The sequence below is a fragment of the Ammodytes marinus genome, assembly GCF_949987685.1.
Source record: "Ammodytes marinus genome assembly, chromosome: 22".
Lineage (NCBI taxonomy): Eukaryota > Metazoa > Chordata > Actinopteri > Uranoscopiformes > Ammodytidae > Ammodytes > Ammodytes marinus.
This window is the reverse complement of record NC_137226.1, coordinates 6,373,076-6,392,354: the sequence shown is the minus strand read 5'-3', so window position 1 is coordinate 6,392,354 and position 19,279 is coordinate 6,373,076. Positions and strand designations below refer to the sequence as shown.

Genomic DNA, 19,279 nt, shown 5'->3' with positions numbered 1-19,279 from the left:
TTTACTGGAGACTGAAAGAGACTACGAGAGCTGCAGCATCACCGAGAGAGAGAGAGAGAGAGAGAGGGGAGAGAGAGCAAGAGTGTGTATGTGTGTGAGGGAGACGAGATTGAGAATGTCTGTGTGTGTGTGTGTGTGTGTGTGTGTGTGTGTGTGTGTGTGTGTGTGTGTGTGAGAGAGAGAGAGAGAGAGAGAGAGAGAGAGAGAGAGAGAGAGAGAGAGAGATTAATCTCCCTCCATCCTCACAATACCTCATCACCTGGCATTGATTGCACAGGAACAGCAGCATCACACACACACGGACTGTGAAAGCATAAAAGTCCATCTTGACTTGATAAGTCTGGATCAGGTTTTATAGTACGCCAGTCCACTATAATAAAAATATAGTATATTTAAATCCCTTCAGTTAAGATTTTTCCTGTTATAAAATTAATTTCCCATGGAAATAAGTGAAACCATCATTTAACTATTAAAAGATTTTATTTCACACCTTTGAAGAGATTTTTTATCACTACAGTACATTCAAATTGCTTGTTAAAAGTGATGATATAGCAGTTGAGTCGTGGATGAGTGCATGTCAGCGGCTATAGTAGACCTATAATAAAAAATAAGAAGGCACAGGAGACTGATAAAAACACCAGTGCACTATGTGGCCAAAAGTATATGGACAATTTTGGAACCCAGATGTAGGAATTTAGCTGCCAGAGCATTAGTGAGGTTGTCCTACCTTTATTTGTATTTTACACTGTAGGGATTAAAGGTGGGGTCAGTGATTCTGGAGAATGCTTGTTGTCAAAATCACTTTTTGCCAAAATCAGTGAATATCTCCCTACGATCCACTACCTGTCTGTACTTTGTGTGCGGCTATGCATGCTGAAAAAAAAATTCATCGTTAATACAAAGCCTATAGACTCTGTAAACTGGTGTGTAAACAAAGGGGCTTCGACCGACCCACCGTAGCTAGCAACATGCCTGTTTACAGAGCCTAGGCTGTGTATTGTCCTCAAAGTATGTGGATATGGGGATCACTTGCCTTCAACCATATGACACTGCACTGATTATGAACAATAAACCATCCCTTACTCACATAACAGTCATCAGCCATTATTATAATCCCACAACATAAGGCTTCAACATTCTCAGAAGAAGTCAGCCAATTATTCTGTTGACTGCTGCATGTGCAACTGCTTTGCCAAGTATGATCCATTGATCCCCTTTGCACTTCACAGATCAGCTGATTGCAAACCGTTGCCATACCATCATAGCTTTGTATTGTGAACCGCTGAGCAATGCCACCTGCTATCTCCCCTCTCTCCTTGGCTATACACACACACACACACACACACACACACACACACACACACACACACACACACACACACACACACACACACACACACACACACACACACACACACACACACACACACACACACACACACACACACACACATCCCTGATAAGGAAGGGCTTAGGCATTAATCCTCATGTTTATGTACGTGCCAAACCACTGACTCTCTTCATTGACTGTAGACTGGCTGCCTAATGATGCCCGCTGCTAAGGCATATATCTCATACAAGTCATTATACACTTGACAGATAGCCATGCCCGACAACAAACAAGTAGCCTAGCAAATCCCTATAGTTGTGGGTGCATCACGACACATGTGGCTCACAAACCATGACCTCACCATGACGAATGAAAAGCTGCAAAAGAAATGAATACACACACACACACACACACACACACACACACACCTGGGGGCAATGAGGCAGTGTGTATGGGCTTCCATGCGCACAAGCTATTCAAAGCGAAAAAGAAGAAAAATCTACACTGAAAATCACATGAATCTCGTTTATCTTGCATGCATGAAGATGAAATATCGCTCGCTTTAACATGTACCGATTTGGGAGGCAATTACCCAACTCCTAACCTCACTTCACTTCACTTCAAATTGTCTGTAGCCTACTACTGTAATCCAGGAAAGAAAAAAAAATTCTTCATGTAAAACCAATGTACCTTTGCATGGGCAGGAGACCACAGATCTGGAACCAGTTTGATGAAAGCGCGACACCGATTTATTATACATGTATAACTCCATCTTTAAGAAAAGTATGAAAGAAAAACTGCTGTTAACATAATAATATTTTAGTTAATGTCTTATTTATTCTGTTATATTTTCAACTGTATTGGGCCCCCACCGAAAAGCTTTCAGTAGTTTATTTGGGGTTTCCCATTTCACAGGTCCTGCATTGCCATAAAGTGTATCAGGAAATTATTTCTCAATTGTTTGATGATGACGTGTGAATAAACTAAACTATACAAAATAAATCAGTTAGATTACATTTTCATCATTTTCCAAGCAGTTCTTTAATCAGCTCTGACTTTGATTTTAAACCTTTGACTAAAACCTAATCACGCAGACTCCATATGTGCTGGTGAATTCAAGCCACCCACGGGCCCATCGCAGCTGCATGCAGATGTAAACTGATGGTAAGTGGTTCTCTGGACGGACAGATATTCAGAGCGAGAGAGGGAGGCTTAGAGAGAGAGAGAGAAAGAGAGAGAGAGAGAGAGAGAGAGAGAGAGAGAGAAAGCACACGGAAAGAGGGCACAGGGAGATTACAGGCTCCCACCCATATGGGCTGGAAAAACAGTTCTGATTTTTTTTTCTTTTTTTAAAGAGGTGGGATTACACTGCAGTGCTCTTAAAGCCCTTTAAGTGCGAGTGAATAGATTTTTTTACGAAAGGTCTACACTACTCCCACAGAAGGAGATGCAAAAGAAGACCGTGAAGAACCAGACAAATACAGACGACTGGACTGACAGCTGTATGTTTACCTATCCGATTAAAGGTGCAGTGTGTAAAGGGAAATGGAACTGACTTGGTGAAAATGGAATGGCATATTCCTAAATATGTTTAGATTAGTGTAGATGCGCTTGAAAATAAAAGTTGTTGTTTAAATACATCCTCCCTTCATCATTTGATGCTTTGTAGAAATTTGAGGCAGTGGGGGATGAGGCCATCTTTAGTAACTTCCTTCTTGTCCTTGAAGGCGCACCGTAGTTTCTGTGCATTATCTGACCCGGAGGGGTAGTGCATTGCAATCTAGAGCTTTCACCACTAGATGACACCAAAATACACATGAATACACACTGCACCTTTAATGCTGATAACATTAGTCAGTGTTACCAATCAATCAAAGTTCTGATGCAAATTAATATTAACTTAATGAAGCGTTCAACCTTTTGGGAAATAAGCACATTGTTATTCTTGAGTGTCAGTTGAGAAGATTGACGCTACTCGCATGTATATTTTTTATATATAAACATACAGCACATCCAGCAGCAGGTTAGCTTAGCTTAGAAAAGAGACTGGAAACACAGGGAAACAGCTAGCCCAGCTCTGACCAAAGCGATAAGAAATATGTCCACCACCTGTTTGAAAACTCAATAATCAACATCTTAAATTTTGTTTGTTCAATTGAAACTATTATTTATTTATTTATTTTTAAATGCCAAGTTATGGTTTTTACAGTGGGTTTATGTGCTGGGTTATTTCTTGGCCCGGGCACAGTGAATCATGGAGTCTCATGTTTTTGCTTTTAAAATATTAAAATACATAGGATTTCTCTGATTGGATGCTGAGGAATGCTGTCATAACACTGGTAATTCTGCAGTGGCGCTGAGCAGAAGTGACTCACTTAAATCAAATTCCCACTTCCTTTTGATCATTTTTCATCTTGTACTTAACACCTCATTTCCCAACCCCGGGGGAAAAATAAACGTTGGGTAATGAACTTATTCCCTATTCAGCACTGACTGGGATCTAATATGTAGAGTGACACAGAGGGGGGGGGGGGGGGGGAATTAAGAAAATATTCCTGGTGACCTAAGAAAAAACAAAAAAAATTATCGTGATATATTAATGTAATAGTTTGTGTTAGGTAGACATCATAAAAAAAAAATAATCTAAAAAAGGCAAATTGACTTGGGTTTAAGGATTTAATGTCTTTCTGAAAGGCAACTTGAGGCTTGCAAAAAAAACTGAAAAACAATACTGATTTTCGCATGTAAATCTTTTTGAACCTCTCGCCCACCTGTCTATACTAACTATCAAGCTACTGACGCCCCCTTCAGGGACTCAGCACCTTTTCCCTTTGTCAAATGGAACAACAACAAAAAAACATGACATATTGATATTAGTATTGACACTGCGTACTTGTTCCGTTTATTGCATCCACGGGCTCCTCGTGATTTAATCTCATTTCATTTGAGGAGAAAGCAAATCATTTTCCGTCTCGTCGCATTACCACACAGTATAAGAATAGAAAATTCATTCATGCAGTATTAAACGATGCTATCAATCTATCAACCCTCTTCTTCTCCTGCTTCCTACTGGAGCTAAATAAACAACATTAATGGGGTTTCAACCTGCTGGACTTACATCACTGCCACACTTCATGAAATTATAGTGTGTCTAGTCTTTGGTATTTTGTGTTCCTTTTTAGGAAATTCTTACAAAAACAAATCCACTCTGCTGTAACAATCTGCAATGATGTTCCCCTGTTATTTTGCACTGTGAATTAATGTTGAGAAAAATCACTCACAGGCCTCCCCCTGCTGACTGCTGTGTCTAGAACCCATTAAAACATGTTAAAACAAATAGTTATCATCCGAGCTAGTTTGATTACTAATCCAATACTCAGACACTATGCATTGGGGGAAAAAACTACTTGGAGATTAAGTATTTTTAAACAAACTCTGATTTCTGTTTCAAATGATCAATCCCTGCATTCCAAAAATCACATACTTTTTCTTTTTGCTATACTAAGCCATACATACCATAAGCATGCTGGTTTCCATACTAAAACATGCAATCAGATTTATTTGACATGCACACCCTCAATCATTTTCTGGCATACCAAATAGTATGTAAGAATGGGTATTGGAATGCAGGGTTTGAGTCAAGTCAGGGCAGTAGGCAAAATTCCATAATGATCCATAATGCACTCTGGTTTAGGTCTGATTGGCCTTTGCAAGCAGCTATCGGTTAGTGTTATCTATGTGCATGTCAGGTGTCAGAGAGTGTAAGTGACACATACAGTATACTGCAAATAGCATCTACACTGTTGTGATACAACTTGTGGCGGCTACTGTTGACATGGGGGGAATGAACCCGGTATAGTTACAAAGGCAATACAAAAAGGTTTCCTAGAAAGAGTGTTATGCCTCCAGAACCTGTCCCATGGAAAACACACTGCTGTGTGTGTATAAATAGAAGCAGATATATCAGATGGATGAGTCACTACTACCAGTGTGCAGGGTTCTCGTCCTGGAGGGGTCAGCTGTTGGATTATGGGTAATTGAGAAGGTGACAAAGGAGATGCACGCAGCACCATTGGAAAATATAGGAGAAGATTGGATCTCAAGCTTCTGTGTTGAGACCAGAACAAGTGAGTGGGTTTAAGAAGAGAAAAAGATTTATTTTTTGGAGTGTGTGATTATAATATAATTATAATTATGTTTGTAAATATCCCCAAACAAGCCCCTAAATGCATATAGCCCTGATCAGTTTAAATGCAGAGGTGTTTGCAAAGAGGAGAAGGGCTTTATTGATTCTACCCCGAGGAGTCAATGCTGCAAATGTGTAATGCTGCTGCTGGTAAACAAAGAGTCGTGATGGAAAGGAGCTCTAGGCTGGTTATGAGTAGGCCTGAATATCATTGACTTTTGCCTATAGTAAAAAAAACTTCCCAAATCCTAACAAAACACAGGCTAATTACACAGGCTAAACACTGTGATTTTGTTTTCTCAGTTGAGCAGGCCTATAGGCTTATAGATCCCTCCAAAAAAAAAAGTTCCAAGCCTATTTTCTGTTTGTGTGCAGCATCTTTCAAGGGGTGTCACTATAGCCTATATCATTCTTATCTAGTCTATAGGTCTGGCCTGTATGCGCAGCTGTTTGCACACTCACACCACTTTATTAAATGTGTTGCGTAACAGGTTCGATTGTGGCACAGAGAGCTCCTCCTGCAACAGCTAGCCTACTACATCCAGTTCATAGTTCGCAATCCTTGAAGGGATTGCGTGGATTTCTTAGGAGCTGGAGCTGCTGCCCCCCCCCCTTTCCAAGATGACATCTCTCAGCTGAATTGAATAGGGGAAAATACCGGAAGCGAAGGAAAGTTTCCCTTTTTTGTATGAAGTATAGCCTAACACCAGCTGCAATGCATTTCCAATTAAAACACATAGTGCGCCTGAATCACCTTCAGAGCAAGGGGAGCCTAGGGAGGAAACTGTGGACTGTTTCGACTTGTACACAACAACAACAACAACAACGTGGACTTGGAGTGAGAGATTCGGGAGCGCAGCACGCGTCTGTAGACATCCGACAATGTTTGTCAACGCAACGCTGCAGGAACTATGCATCCGACACCACCGCGTACAACCGAGCCTTCGCCTCCGCCAGGGACCAGCCAGAGAAGTTCTGGGCTGAAATGGGACAGGACATCAGCTGGTTTGAACCGTGGAACAAAACTTTGCACGTGGAGGATCCAGTGTTCCCAAACTGGTAGGTTGTGTCAGTCACATGTTTAAATTGAACAACACAGCAAGAGACGGCTAGAGTCAATGCAACTTTTCCGCATGTTAGGTCTAAATATATATTGGGACTGTGTGGGGGTAACTTTATAAACAACTTGCTCTCTGCCCCCACCTATTTTCTAAGAAACTCGAGTCATTTGTAAATAATGTATGGCCCTTAAAGGTTCACATTTTATTAAAACAATTGCTTTGTTAATTACTTTGATAAATTAAATTGAAAGTCTAGGTTTAGTTATTTGGAAAATTGCCCATCTTTGTTAGGGCTGGAGAGTTGCAAGTAGCAAATAGCTTTAAAAAAAACTCTGCATCTATGTAGGCTATTTACAATTAAGGAATCAGAAATGAGTCCTTATTAACAATTCTCCCTCCTAAAGTCACAAGTGAAAAGAGCTGCTTTTTGGAATACTTTTTTGTTTTAATTCATCTTTATGAAAGACTAGCTAACTCTTGTAGGGAGCCACAAACTGATGTTACTTATGGTTTGACAGTTTATTAAATTAGTCCTCATTGGCTATGTTTATTTGGTGTCCATTTAAGTCCATGTAATGCAAGTTTATTTGGTGGATACAAAAGCTAGTATTCAGCTGATCAACTTAAGAGGTGCCTGCAGTCCTCTGGAAAGCAGACATTATTAAAATGCACAGCAGCCCACGTTCAACTTCCTGCACTAGGAATAAAGTAAAAACACAATATATATTTTTAAAGTTGTTTTGTTTATTTTTTTATTGTTTGAGGATGTAGCGTGGTAGCAGAATAAGCCACGGCTGCCTGCATATTGTAGTGTTATATAAATGAAGGACACAGCCACCGAGTCTCTCCGGCATTCAAAGACAGAAGCTCCCAGACACCATCTGCTCAACCTGCCCGCTGCTCTTCACCCACATAGCAGCGCACCACACTGACAAACTGTCACTTTCTCATCAAACACATTGATCCTCTGTGCTGTGCGCTGCCATGAAAAGACAGCAGCATATGTTTTTCTCCTGGACGTTTTAGGTTGAGTTATTGAACCCTATCAGTCAAAAAATACAGCTCAAACCAAAATCAAATCAGTTCTATTTGTATAGCCCAATATCACAAATACATTTGCAGTTTTTCCTTCGTGGGCTTTACAATCTGTATAGATAATACTACATACACCTTCTGTCTTTATACCCTCGACTCCAAAAATAAACCTTTAAAGGTGCTCTGAGGAACTTTCAGTTTGTGTTCATTATTGCACCCCCTTTGGACAAAAGTGGTAGTGTTTTTACTACACCAGCTGTAGTTCCTGGGTGAGTGTACCCATGACATTAAGAAAACAATTATATAAAAATAGAATTCTTTGCACTGATGGTCTCATTTGCTGTTACATGTATTTTATGATCATCAGAGGAAACATGTGACTGTTTCAAAAATATTTAAAAGTTCCTTGTAGAACCTTTACCTGGGGAAAAATGGAAGATCAGTATGTTTTGAGAGATGTGTTGACAAAGGTGGTGGCATATGAAAGCTATTTTCTTCACCTGAAATGTATTTATTTTAAACAACTAGACTACGATTTTAAATGTTTCATATTTCATCTTTCAACAATGTGTCTGTCAGGTTCGTGGGAGGGAAGTTGAACATGTGCTACAATGCTGTGGATCGTCATGTGGAGAGCGGCCGCGGGGAGCAGCCTGCCATCATTTATGACAGTCCAGTGACTGGAACCAAACAGACCATCACTTTCAGGGAACTTCAGGACCAGGTGAACACAATGTATTATTAATGGCTGACAAAACTGAACAGGGTATGGAGGATCTGGATTTGTCACTGTGTTAAAGCCTGGTCTGGACTGAAAGAAAAATGTGTAGTACAAAAAATATATATATTTTTTTGTGTTGGTTGGATTTTGAACAGTATAAAAAAAATACATTCTCCATCCTTCAGCTGAGACAGACCAGGGTTTTGCACCATGGCAGGCAGCTGGATTGGGCCAAACATAAGCACATAGGGAATTAATGATCTTGACTGACATTTGGGGCAGATGTTTTAGTTTTTCCGGACTCGGGTGCATGGATTTGAATCAAAATGTGTTGTAATATGCAGATACTGTTTTTTTTTTTTTTTTTTTAACCTTTATTTATACAGGTAAATCCCATTGAGTCCGAAGACTCTTTTGCAAGGGAGACCTGTTCCCATTTACACGTTACCATTCACACACCGATAGCAGGCTAACTATCGACATTCACACGAGGCAAGGTGGGTGAAGTGTCTTGCCCAAGGACACAACAACTATGACACAAGTGGCAGGGCGGGGATCGAACCTCCAACCCTTTGATCATCGGCCGACCCGCTCTACCACCTGAGCCACAGTCGCCCCTAAACTGTACTAGTCTTTGTCACCAAAGTATAAATACATTTAATTTAGTTTACAAAAACCTATTGTTTTTTTATTTGTCAAATTACCCAATTGAAAGTAATGGAGTTGAATAAATAATTATTGACAAATTATTGAAAATGAAAAACCCATATGCAGAGTAGTCTTTTGTCATTGTCCATTAAAATGGATTTATGCATTTGACATTTTTAAAGAGTGCAGTGTGAACCTAATCAAAATGCAGGTTGATAATATTAAGTACTGCATCATCTCTCTCCTCTGTCTTTACTCAGGTGTCCAGGTTAGCAGGAGTCTTAGTGAAGAATGGTGTTCAGAAAGGAGACCTGGTGGTCATCTACATGCCCATGGTGCCTCAGGCCATGTTCACCATGCTGGCCTGCGCACGTATCGGAGCCCCACACAGCCTCATCTTCGGCGGCTTCGCTTCCAAAGAGCTTTCCGTCCGCATCAATCACGCTAAGGTCAGAAAAATGTGTGTTATTTAACATTGTGGTTAGGGCTGCAACTAACGATTATTTTAATAATCGATTAATTGGTCGATTATTTTTTCGATTAATCGATGAATCGGATAAAAAAAAGAAACATTTGTAAATGCCGCATCTTTATTCAAAAACTGAACATTACTTCAAATTCACAGTGCAGACTGAAGTGTCAGAACACCAGTGTATTGCTCCAACATCCCGGAACTATTAAAAGTAATATTAAATGATAAAAAATTAAAAATAAACTTAACTGGGATAACACAAAAAAAACATACAATGTATGATATACATTTATAAAGTATATAAGGAATGTCCATGGTAAACCAGTCAACCGATAACGATCTAAGTCTTTATTGATATCACTATTGATACTTTTCTATTATTTTGTTGAAATAGAACTTGTATTATTGCTTTAATTGCTGATATGATCCTAGCTCAAGATAGGACATTAAAACAGGTCATAATTCCATCTTTACTATCTATTTTATATTGCTGGGAAACAAGTTTGAGATCCAAAATCTAAATTTTTGGCGAAAACAATTTACTGAGCCGGCCTGAACTTCAGGCCGGCTCAGTAATATGATTGATGTGTTCAAATGCAACACAAAAAAAAAAAAAATTTAGATTTTGGCGAAAACTTGTTTTCCCAGCAATATAAAATAGCCCTGAACACATCACATTTGACATGTTTGCTACTTTTTTTAAGCTAACTAGCTCTATATCCTTCCGATTTTAACATGGATTTAAAAACTGGATTACTATTTTTAACTGACGGGACTTTCTACACCGTTCGGTTGTATGATTACTACCGCTGCTTTGAATGACTGTTGATGCACCGATGCCGACTCTCCGAGCCCGTCTGCACACCGTCTGCAGCAGCAGCTGACAGAGTTTTTTTTGGACTAGACGGATACTGAGTTGAAGGAGTTTTTTAACCCAAAGACAGCAAAGGTACAACACATTTATATAGGCCTACAGTCCAGTGTTAGATATGACCAAAATACAAGCTGTGGCCGCTCACACTATAGCTTTCCCGCACCGCTTCACGTGCGGAAGGCTCGCTGTGGGCGTGCATGAACCTGTCGGCGGCTGGACGTAAACAGTGCCGCGCCTACAAGTGACTTATTAATCGCGCGACTAAACGAATCGATGACCAATTTCGTTGCCTTTTAGTAATCGATTTTTATCGATTTTATCGATTCGTTGTTGCAGCCCTAATTGTGGTTGAGACTTTTATTCTTTCTCCACTACCCTGGCCACTCATTAAGGACATGCTGATTGCTATTGTTCTTTTGATTTTTGTTCTTGTACTGATATGAAACAGTGGTTGAAAATAACCATTTTCTGATCCTAATTTTCACACTGTGCTAGTAGTAATGTGCCACATTCCTCCTCCAAAATATGTGAAACACTTTTAAAAAAGCCAGAGGGGCCTGAGGCTTCTTTGTTTTATTTTTGTTCGACTCAAAATGAATCATTCACAGAGGAAAGCACTTGGCTTGCACTTGGCTCTTTTCGCAGCCTTATATGCACTACACTCAAGAAATGATTCCAGCCATAATTGCACTGAGATTTCGGAAGAGCAGAATTAATGGACCAACTTGACATTTTGACAGGAAATTTATAGATAGTGATTGTCAATGAGTGATGTGTTTGTAGAAACATAAATCTGAAAAAGTGCTGTACTGTATTATAAAGTATTACTTTACGGCTACTTAATCAAAATGTTTGAACACGAGGTGAGGTGCACTTAAAGCAACAGTTAGTGTTTGGATTGTTGTGGTTGGTAGTAATGTTGCCTCAGTTACTTTCACATGAATAGGTAAAAAGCGTTGTCCTCATTGTGGCTTATGTGCAACCAAATTCAAACACCCACTATGTATGAAAACACGCAAGGCTGTTAAGTTTGTCCATTCTGTGCTACTGTAGAAACATGGCGGTGCAACATGGCCTCGCGTCCCACTCTCATGTAGATATAAACAGTCATTCTAAGATAATAAAAGACATAGCATGTTTCATTTTCAGGTGAAAATACACTTATCAAACCATTTATGAATATTCAATTTCACTTCTACCACGTACAGTATGTTCTGGAAAATTCCAACCATCTTTACACACTGCACCCTTTAAAATGCAGCAAAACACCTCGTCAATTTAGTTTTATGGCAGCACTAGCTTCTATCTCAAATACAGCTATGTAAAATAAAAACATGTCAATGTGGTCTAAGTTCTTGACATTTTAACACTCATCTGATCCATGTGCTCCTCAGCCTAAGATGATGGTGACGGCTTCCTTTGGCATCGAGCCGGGCAGGAGGGTGGAGTACATCCCTCTGGTGGAGAAGGCCCTGGAGCTCAGTTCTCACCGGCCCTCCAAAGTCCTCATCTACAACAGGCCTAACATGGTGAGAAGAAGCTCAAAGCATCCTACAGATGAAATTGACAGTGTGGTGTTGACTCTAAAGCTGCTTGTCATGTGACAGAATGTGAATGCATTTAAAAAAAAACTGCAGTATATTGTTTTGTGTCACAATATATGTATTGACTTTTTCCTTAAAGGTGCTACGAGGAACTTTTAAATATTTCTGAAACATTTCACATATGTCGACCTATTTTAAATTTCGATTAGTGAGAATGGTAAGACCTTGCTACACACTGTACAACTCCTGCCACTGAAGATAAGATTATGTGAAGGTGGTTCAGGTAGGTGGCGGGCGCGGTTGTAAAAATGTGTGCGGTGTGGTGTGTTTGCAGTTTGAGAGATTTTGAGAGAGGTTGCAGGCAGCTCTTGATAAGCAGGCCCTGGCACAGCTCCAGTTTTGGGAGCAGCCTGAGCCGTGTTGACTGATTATAAGGCAGACAAATATGCATTAATGTGTTGACGTCGGCGAGATGAAATTTGCTTCACCTTCACACAGGCATGAAAGCACTTTGGTAAAAAGGAAATTACACTCAAAAATTGATTGCACACAGTTGCCGTCACGTTCTTTTTCGTTTCAAATTTGTTATAAGTCACGCCATGTATCTCTGTCTGGACTCTGTAGAGCTCTTAAATTCACATTACACCTTTTCTTTGATGTGGTTTGGATACTCCAGTGTCATCTATCTGTGGATGATCTGACAAATGGAAAGGCGGAGTCAGCGATTCTGGAGAATGATTGTTGACTAAATCACTTTTGTTTGTGTCAAAATCAGTGAATATGTCCTCACGATCCGCTACCTGTCCGTACTGTTTGTATGCTGAATCCAGTGTTTATTCACAGCCTCGCCCTAGGCTCTGTAAACGGGCATGTTACTAGCTATAAGGAGGGCCCCTTTTGTTTACAATGCCTTTGTTTACATACCCGGTTTCAGAGCCAATAGGCTTTGTATTAACGCTGGATTTTAAGAAAGGGAAGATGTTGCGGTTGTGTGAACATTGCCTTTCCGACACGAAACCCTTGTAAAATCATATTTTTTTTTCTCCGTCTTGGCTTCGAGCATAGGGAATGTAGTTTTTCAATAGCTAAACATTTGGAATGGCTCGCCTGTCCTCTGCCTCATTGTGATATTGAATGATGTGTTAACCTTGAGTTCATTCACCAAAGTCCCCAATGAAAGAAACGGCCGTGACTCTTCTTAAACCTCGTGGGATGATTTGAATGTAAATGATAGTAGAGTATCAAAGAGACTCGCAAAATTAGAAATGAGACGGATGTTAAGGGGGCATTCATCTCTGACACCACACAACCTCTGTTGGCGGCTACAGGAGAATGTAATGACTGATGGGAGTTGGAACAGGAATGCCTAGCGAAGAGAAGACAAAATTGGCTTGGAACTTTAAGATATTTCTGAAACGATCTAATTTTTTCCACTGATGATCATGAATTACATGTAACAGCAAACGTGACCATCAGTGCAATGCCTTTGTCATGGGTACGCTCACCCAGGAACAACAGCTGGCATTGTAAAAACACTACCGCTTTTGACCAAAGTTGGTGCAAGAATGAACACAAACGGAAAGTTCCTCGGAGTACCTTTTTAAGTAGCAATGAGGAGCTTTCAGTTTTTGTGATTCTAGCGGCCCCTTTGGACAAAAGCAGAAGTGTTTTTTTTACGACAACAGCCTCATAGCAAATAATACATCATGTTTGTTCCTCATTTTTCTTTGCGTTTTCAGGAGAAAGTATCCATGAGTCCTGAGTTGAGTCTGGACTGGGATGAAGAGATGGCCACAGCCCGGCCGCACGACTGTGTTCCTCTTCCCTCCAACCATCCTCTCTATGTGCTCTATACATCTGGGACCACCGGCACACCTAAGGTACTTACTAAACACAAATTCATACTGAATTCAGAGTTATAGATGATATGTCAATGTACGTTTTTATGTAGATCAGTTAAGTTAGAAAGAAAAGATGGCCAACGCAAAGGAGATGGTCCCACAAATAAATCCAACTAATGCTTTGTTGCGTACAATCCTAAATATATAAAAATGCAGCTAAGTAAATTACATGCTGTGATTTAATTCGCTTCCTTAGCTTTAAACGTAGGTTGTAATAAGTTATGTTGTGATGTGTTTGTAAAAGAATTGTATTGGGCGAAGGTAATTTCATTGTGAATAGTTCAATATTGAAAAATGCAGTGATAGGCGAGAAATAAAGCAAATAGGCTACAGTTGAAGTGAGATAATACCTTATACCAGGATATAATTTGGGGAAGGTTTAAAGGTATGAAAAATTTGATACCATTCACGTTTGGGTTGGTGGCTTTTTCGAGCTTCCAAACAACCCCAGAGCCCAATCTAAACACCATGGCTGTGACATAAATAAGACCAAGCATTTCCACAGCAGTAGCTCCATCTCATACAGGAGGAATGGCCTGCAGGTAGTTTGAAATGGGGAAAAAAAATATATATAACCCCAGCTCCAACTTCCAAATAGCATCGTTTTGTCTTTGACCAACAGCTGATATAAAATATCCACCTGCCGGCTACTACCTCAGCTTAATAGGGCTGTTATTGCCAGCCATTTTTTTCTCTCTCTTTGAATTACTGTGCCTTCTCTCAGTTATTGCTGTAGGGAGAGCATAACTGCGAGAGGGAACTTTTTATAATTATAGACTTGAAAACTTGGGGAGGATGCTATTTTGCACCATTAGGCTAATAAAAGACGGAAATTGGAATGGGGTTTTGAGGAGCAGTCATTCGGTAAAAGACAAACCCGCCATCTGCCTCGCTGCTGTACTGAATACAACAACTGTGTTTTTAGATTGATACTCAAGCCACTCTCTTTTCGTTTTTTTTTTTGCCAATAGTGCAATACCTGTCAGCGGTGTGATGATGTTTTTCTTATCTTGTCCCACAGGGCATCGTGCGAGACACCGCGGGCTACGCCGTCATGCTGAAATGGACCATGTCAAATATTTATGGACTCAGTCCGGGAGACGTAAGGCAATAAAGAATCCTCGTCTCTCTTTACTGAGTTAGAAGCAGTGCTCAAGAAAAACGGAGCAAGTGGCCGGCGAAAGAGGAGAGATTGTTCTGAGCACTTGAAAGCAGATTTTAATCATGTAATATTAATGGTCCCTGAAAAGTAGTATGTTTTAGCAGTTTTTATTTTACATTTAAAGGTGCTACAAGGAACTTTTAAATATTTCTGAAGCAGTCTAATTTTTCATCTTATGATCATGAATGGCATGTAACAGCAAACGAGACCATCAGTGAAAAGGATTCTATTTTTATATAGTTTTTCTTAATGCCTTTGTCATGGGTACGCTCACCCAGAAACTACAGCTGGCGTAGTAAAAACACTACCGCTTTTGTCCAAAGGGGGTGCAAGAATGAACAAAAACTGAAATTTCCTCCAAGCACCTTTTTAAGTTCATCATTTATGTATTCATATCATGTCTATAAACTATTTGATGTGCATTGCTTGTGAGTCTTGTTTCTGTCTGTATGAGTATGTGCATATTTCAACTGTTTGAAACCTGTTGCAGGCGTGGTGGGCAGCATCAGACCTGGGCTGGGTGGTCGGACATTCATACATCTGCTACGGTCCTCTGCTCCATGGCAACAGCACAATTCTCTATGAGGTATGTCTCCATAGACAAGACTTTGATATCCCAAACTAACTGCAGCAATAATGCAAACAGGAAATTGCCAGAAAATGTGCAACAAGTTGTACAACTGAACTTACAGAGCTGTACAGAACAGGTTTTAATTTTTAAATGTTTGATTACTGAATTCAATTGGTCAGTGACTCACTCCACTAAATGTGGACTTGGACTCAGTTCAAGATGTGCTGGTTTCGGTGTTTGACTCTGGCTGCTGCTAGTTCACTGGCTAGACACAGACTGCAACTATTCTAGTCTTTAACACCTTGTCTTTTTTCCCCTTCATTTATGCCACTCAATGTGTCACCTTCATGTAGCTGATGCCCTCCTACACTGCCCATTATTAATACGTCTTGGCTTGCAGAATATTTGGTGAATTTATTTCAAAAGCAGCTATGTCGTATTTTAGACTTTTACAGTGATGGTGCGAAAAGCAGTATTTCAAGGTTATCATAAGGACATTTTAGTCACCCACAATATCTGATTTGTGAACTCACAGTATAGAATACACAAGTTTCAATGAAATATTTTCTGCATACATTACAGTTAATTTTGGATTTACTTAGTGAGCCATTGGCGAGTGGAGTTCATTCCCTCTATGCAGGCTCCTTATTAAGTGGACTCTTATAAGGATATAGCCAACTTTGTAGACCAAGGACTTCTTATGTTGAGGGCCACTTTTTACATTAGCACTGCTTAAATCAATGTTTGGCTCTAGCCACGCTGCTTGTCCCAAATGGCTTTTGCTCTAGAAACCCATCCATCTTCCTTCATCTTGTTGCTGCCAACCTTTTGTCTCACCTCTAATCAATACACAAATATTTATCTGGAGCGACAATGACAGCCAGAACTCACTACCGCTGCTTACCATTGTCATTTATCTCTATAAGTTGTCTTCTTGCTGGCTAGTTAAATTCCAAATTTGGATAAAAAATTGCTGTTTGAAGCATTTTCGAGCAGGCTTTTTTTTGTCCATATATTTTCTTCATTAGAAACACCGCAAACAGTGTTTGTTAATCCCTAGATTCTCGGGCCCATCTGTCTTGTAAGGGGCAGCCTTCCAATGTGCCTTTTCTCCATTTTAAAACAGCTGCTCTAAACATATTCAGGGTTTGTTGTTAACAATGGAAGATAATTTGGACTGTGGAACATTCTAGTAATATTGTTGTAATGTGTTGGAATCGCTTGATAATAGGTCTATGATTGATATTTGTGCATCCCCGTGATACAGTGTGTGAACTAACCAGTTGGTGCTGTATTATGCTGGTTGTGTGTTTATAGGGTAAGCCTGTGGGGACTCCAGACCCGGGTGCATTCTTTCGCGTCCTTTCCGAAAACGGAGTCTCCTCCATGTTTACAGCGCCCACCGCCATCAGAGCCATTCGCCAGCAGGACCCCCACGCCGAAATAGGGAAGAGATACCCACTGTCCAGGTAGACACAAACAATTATTACAGAAAAAATGCTTTGAACCAGGACTGTAGACAGTGAAGTATTTCTAATCAATTATGAAATAGGCATTGGAATAAATGTTATGTTTAACTTTCATTTCATACTTGATTAATAAAATAATAAATTAACCGAAAATTAATTGCCAAAAATTCTAATATAGGTGATTAAAAACTGATCAATCTCAACAGGGGAATTTTTTTTTAAATGTTTTGGTTCCAGCATCTCAAATGTTAAGTTGAGCTGCTTTTCTGTGATTTGTAATTTGCAAAACAAAGCAAAGCTAATATTAAGCCCTTACCATGGTTGATGGAAACTTGTGATACCCATTGTCAACTTTTTTACAACATTATGTAATCTGAATAATGAATTGACATTAACATAATAGATGATTTGAGCCCTAATGGAGATTATGAATCTTACATTTTAAAGAAGCCCATACACAATTATCTCAGTCTATTCAAGCCATCTATCTCTCTGTAAACAAGTGAACACAAATATAATGTATGAACTGTGAAGACATCAGGTACAGACCTTTACCCTTCACTACACGCGGTTTGTTTGGGCTTTTGAAGCACCAGGAGTGATGTGCTTAAAGCATCTCACGGCTGACGGTGTGCCAGACAGCCTGCCCAGCCTCTCGTTATATCTCCGGCCATCTGTTGATACACAGCCTTCTCTCTCACCTCAGACTGTAACCCTCAGATCCACCCACGTAGGTGTTAATAAGGACGGATAACCAACAACGGTAGGGCACCTGTAACTCACAACACATAACATTTATTCTCCCAGCTCAGGTGAAGGTCGGCCAGAGCTCGGAGTAAGACAACAAACATTATTTAAAGCCTCTAAAAAACCTGGTCTAAAATTGTAAAAAATCAATATATAATATCAAATTTGCGTGTCTCAATGAGCTTTTACAAAAATCTGATTGAAAATATATGTTCATAAATAATTTAAAAAAAGCTATTTTACCGTCTAGACCATTTGACTAGACTGTGTGGGCGTGACCATATCAAACAGTCTCCAGGGCAACATTAATTGTTTTTTATATTACGTTTCCGGGCAGTGAACTGCCGTGATTGGTTAGAAAAAAAACAAGAGCATAGCCTGCCTCATCTAAACAGAATTTCTGTAAAGTTTATCAAACTTAAATGACAATATCTTTGCTTATATCGTGCAACTTACTACTCCTCGTAAGTTGCACGATATAAGCAAAGATACATTACATGGTTAGAAGGATTTTGTAGATTTGGGTTTACAGGGGCTTTAAAGGTCTTAGTTTGGACCAGAGAGTCAACTACCTGCTGAGATTTTCACTATTGCTAATTGCTCAACTGGAGTGCAGAGAAACCTAACGGGGATCAAAGTGTCAATTCACCGCTTTAGTTCTGTTCAGTAGTGTGAAAATGCCTGTAAGCGCACACAATCATGAATCAATTCTGAGTGTGTGTGACCTCTGGCCTCGGTAAATCATTGAATTACTCTGGCACTGGAGTGTGTGTGCCGAATTTGACGATCTTCACTTGTTCACCTTGCTGAATGCATAGCGCCTTCTCAAAAGCTGTATGTGCAGAAGGAGATTATTTTCTACATTATTTTCGCCTGGAGTGGGGGTGGCCATTTATCCTCGGGGCTGGGACCCTGTCACAATCAGTCATTTAAGTGACATGCCGGTTCCTCTGTGTGTACGCTTTCTCGTTCCTAATGTGCCTTTTCCCCTTGGAGGAGGCAGGTCGCTGAAAGATTACTGCCTTTCCCTTTCGGCGCCGAACAAAAACCTGTCACCGTGTGGCACAGTGAAAAGCAATACAACATGTTTTCATTTCAGCCCTGCTAGGTGGCTCAATGTCTGACTGTCAGGCCCCTTAACTCGCTTATGAAGTTTACATTTGCGGAAAAAATAGGTTTTACACAAACTTTGAAACTGAGTATCTCATATGTCGTTTCACTTTTAAGATGTCTTGTTTTCTTGTATTAAAGGTCTATTCAGCAATTCTGGTGAATGCTTCTACAATCCTCTACCTGTCTGTACTGTGGGTGAGCTGAAAACATAAACCCAGTGTTAATACACAGCCTATCTGCTCTGTAAATGGGCATGTTGCTAGCTACGGTGGGCCCCCTTTGTTTGCATACCAGTTTACAGAGCCTAGTGGTGTATTAACACAGGATTTTTTTCCGAATGCACACACAGTACGGACATGTTCATAAGGAGAATATATTCACTGATTTTGACAAAAACAACTTTTTTTTTAACAAATATTCGCCCGGATCGCTGAATCTACCTTTT

The 19,279-nt window shown here is 40.0% G+C and overlaps 1 protein-coding gene across 1 annotated transcript in view; it reads left to right on the top strand.

The window, feature by feature from the left end:
• Positions 1-6,108: 6,108 nt before the first annotated feature.
• Positions 6,109-19,279, top strand: part of acss3 (acyl-CoA synthetase short chain family member 3) — a 37,595-nt gene continuing 24,424 nt past the window's right edge. Inside the window, exons 1-8 of the mRNA XM_080051279.1 lie at positions 6,109-6,575; positions 8,192-8,336; positions 9,242-9,430; positions 11,722-11,856; positions 13,611-13,751; positions 14,794-14,874; positions 15,425-15,520; positions 16,823-16,974. Coding sequence (XP_079907405.1) covers positions 6,205-6,575; positions 8,192-8,336; positions 9,242-9,430; positions 11,722-11,856; positions 13,611-13,751; positions 14,794-14,874; positions 15,425-15,520; positions 16,823-16,974 — 1,310 coding nt within the window. The 5' untranslated portion in view covers positions 6,109-6,204. The remainder of the gene's footprint in view (positions 6,576-8,191; positions 8,337-9,241; positions 9,431-11,721; positions 11,857-13,610; positions 13,752-14,793; positions 14,875-15,424; positions 15,521-16,822; positions 16,975-19,279) is intronic.